This window comes from Micromys minutus (assembly GCF_963924665.1).
Source record: "Micromys minutus genome assembly, chromosome: 7".
In the NCBI taxonomy this organism is placed as follows: Eukaryota; Metazoa; Chordata; class Mammalia; order Rodentia; family Muridae; genus Micromys; species Micromys minutus.
Window position 1 is genome coordinate 37770999 of NC_137976.1, and position 2700 is coordinate 37773698.

Here is a 2700-nt window from a genome sequence, read left to right on the forward strand (position 1 = left end):
GAAAACACAACATAGCCAAACCTATGGGATACAATGAAAGCAGTACTAAGAGGAAAACTCATAGTGCTGAATGCTTCCAAAAAGAAACTTGAAAGAGCATATACTAGCAACTTAACAGCACACTTGAAAGTTCTAGAATAATGGAAGCAGATACACCCAAGAGGAGTAGACAGCAAGAAATAATCAAACTCAGAGCAGAAATTGACCAAGTATAAACAAAAAGAACCATGCAAAGAATCAACAAAGCTAAGATCTGGTTCTTTGAGAAAATTAACAAGATTGATAAACCCTTAGCCAGACTAACTAAAGAGCAAAGAGAGAATATCCAAATTAACAAAATCAGAAATGAAAGTGGAGACAAAATATCTGAAAATGAGGAAATTCAAGAAATCATCAGATCCTACTACAAAAGTTTATACTCAACAAAACTGGAAAATCTGAGAAAATGGATAAATTCCTAGACAGATACCAGATACTAAAAAAGTTAAATCAGGACCAGGTAAACCATTTATATAATCCCATAACATCTAAAGAAATAGAAGCAGTCATCAAAAGCCTCCCAACCAAAAAAAGCCCAGGTCCAGATGGGTTCAGTGCAGAATTTTATCAGATATATATTGTGGCCATAACACCAATACTCTCCAAACTATTCCACAAAATAGAGTCAGATGGAACACTACCTAACTCATTTTTTGAGACCACAATAACTCTCGTTCCTAAACCACGCAAAGACCCTACAAGGAAAGAGAACTTCAGAACAATCTCACTTATGAACATTGATGCAAAAATACTCAACAAAATTTTGCAAAGCAAATCCAAGAACACATCAAAATGATCATTCACCATGATCAAGTAGGCTTCATCCCTGGAATGCAGGGATGGTTTAATATACAAAAATCTATCAATGTAATCTACCATATAAAGAAAATCAAAGAAAAAAACCACATGGCCCTCTTACTAGATGTTGGAAAGCATTTGACAAAATTCAACACCCTTTCATGTTAAAAGTCTTGGAAAGAACAGGAATCCAAGGCCCATACCTAAACATAATAAAAGCAATATACAGCAAACCAACAGCCACCATCAAACTTAACGGTGGGAAGCTTGAAGCAATCCCACTAAAATCAGGGACTCGACAAGGCTGCCCACTCTCCCCCTACCTATTCAACATAGTACTGGAAGTCCTGGGCAGAGCAATTAGACAGCAAAAGGAAATCAAAGAGATACAAATTGGAAAGGAAGAAGTAAAACCATCATTATTTGCAGATTACATGATAGTGTACTTAAGCGACCCCATAAATTCCACCAGAGAGCTCCTACAGCTGATAAACAAGTTCAGCAAAGTGGCTAGATATAAAATTAACTCAAATCAGTAGACTTCCTCTACTCAAAGGACAAACATGTGGGAAAAAAATTAGGGAAAAGATACCCTTCACAATAGTCACAAAAACTATGAAATACCTTGGTGCGATTCTACCTAAGCAACTGAAGGACCTGTATGAAAAGAACTTCAAATCTCTGAAGATGAAAATTGAAAAAGATCTCAGAAGATGGAGAGACCTCACATGCTCATCAATTGGAAAGATCAACATTGTAAAAATGGTCATCTTAGCAAAAGCAATTTACAGATTTAATGCAATCCCCATCAAAATTCCAACTCAATTCTTCATTGAGTTGGAAAGAACAATTTGCAAATTCATCTGGAATAACAAAAACCTAGTAATTAAAAATCCATCCTCGAGTCCTGCACTCGCAGTCCCTGGTTTTGGTTGCTGCGTCCTTGGCTGGCGTCAGAAAAATGGCTACAAACTTTCTAGTGCATGAGAAGATCTGGTTTGACAAGTTTAAGTATGACGACGCAGAAAGGAGGTTCTACGAGCAGATAAACGGGCCTGTGACCGCTGGCTCCTGGCAGGAGAATGGTGCCAGCGTGATCCTCCGAGACATTGCAAGAGCCAGAGAGAACATCCAGAAATCCTTGGCTGGAAGTTCAGGTCCTGGAGCCTCCAGTGGACCTGGTGGAGACCACAGTGAGCTCATTGTGCGGATTGCCAGTCTGGAAGTGGAGAACCAGAACCTTCGAGGCGTGGTGCAAGATTTGCAGCATGCCATTTCCAAGTTGGAGGCTCGGCTGAGCACTCTGGAGAAAAGTTCACCTACTCACAGAGCCACAGCCCCACAAACCCAACATGTATCTCCTATGCGTCAAGTGGAGCCCCTGACCAAGAAAGGAGCCACACCAGCAGAGGACGATGAGGACAATGACATTGACCTGTTCGGCAGTGATGAGGAAGAGGAAGATAAGGAGGCCGCCCGACTACGGGAAGAGAGGCTACGCCAGTATGCAGAGAAGAAGGCCAAGAAGCCCACACTGGTGGCCAAATCCTCCATCCTCTTGGATGTTGAACCTTGGGATGATGAGGCGGACATGGCCCAGCTAGAGACTTGTGTGCGTTCCATCCAATTGGACGGGCTGGTTTGGGGGGGCTCCAAGCTCGTGCCTGTTGGCTATGGTATCCGGAAGCTGCAGATCCAGTGTGTGGTGGAGGATGACAAAGTGGGCACTGACTTGCTGGAAGAGGAGATCACCAAGTTTGAGGAGCATGTACAGAGTGTCGACATCGCAGCTTTCAACAAGATCTGAAAGTCCAATAGTGTGTGGTTTCATGTGTGAGGACCTGCTGAGATTAAAGACTGAGA

The 2700-nt window shown here is 42.0% G+C and overlaps 1 protein-coding gene across 1 annotated transcript; it reads left to right on the forward strand.

Moving 5' to 3' along the window:
* Positions 1-1746: 1746 nt before the first annotated feature.
* Positions 1747-2700, forward strand: LOC308422188 (elongation factor 1-delta-like). Its single transcript, XM_080918679.1, has one exon. It carries the CDS (start codon positions 1799-1801, stop codon positions 2642-2644), a length of 846 nt encoding a protein of 281 aa, XP_080774805.1. The 5' UTR covers positions 1747-1798; the 3' UTR covers positions 2645-2700.

What these genes read in the sequence shown, in the direction of transcription:
- LOC308422188 (XM_080918679.1), top strand. Translation starts at nt 1,799, where the DNA reads ATGGCTACAAACTTTCTAGTGCATGAGAAGATCTGGTTTGACAAGTTT.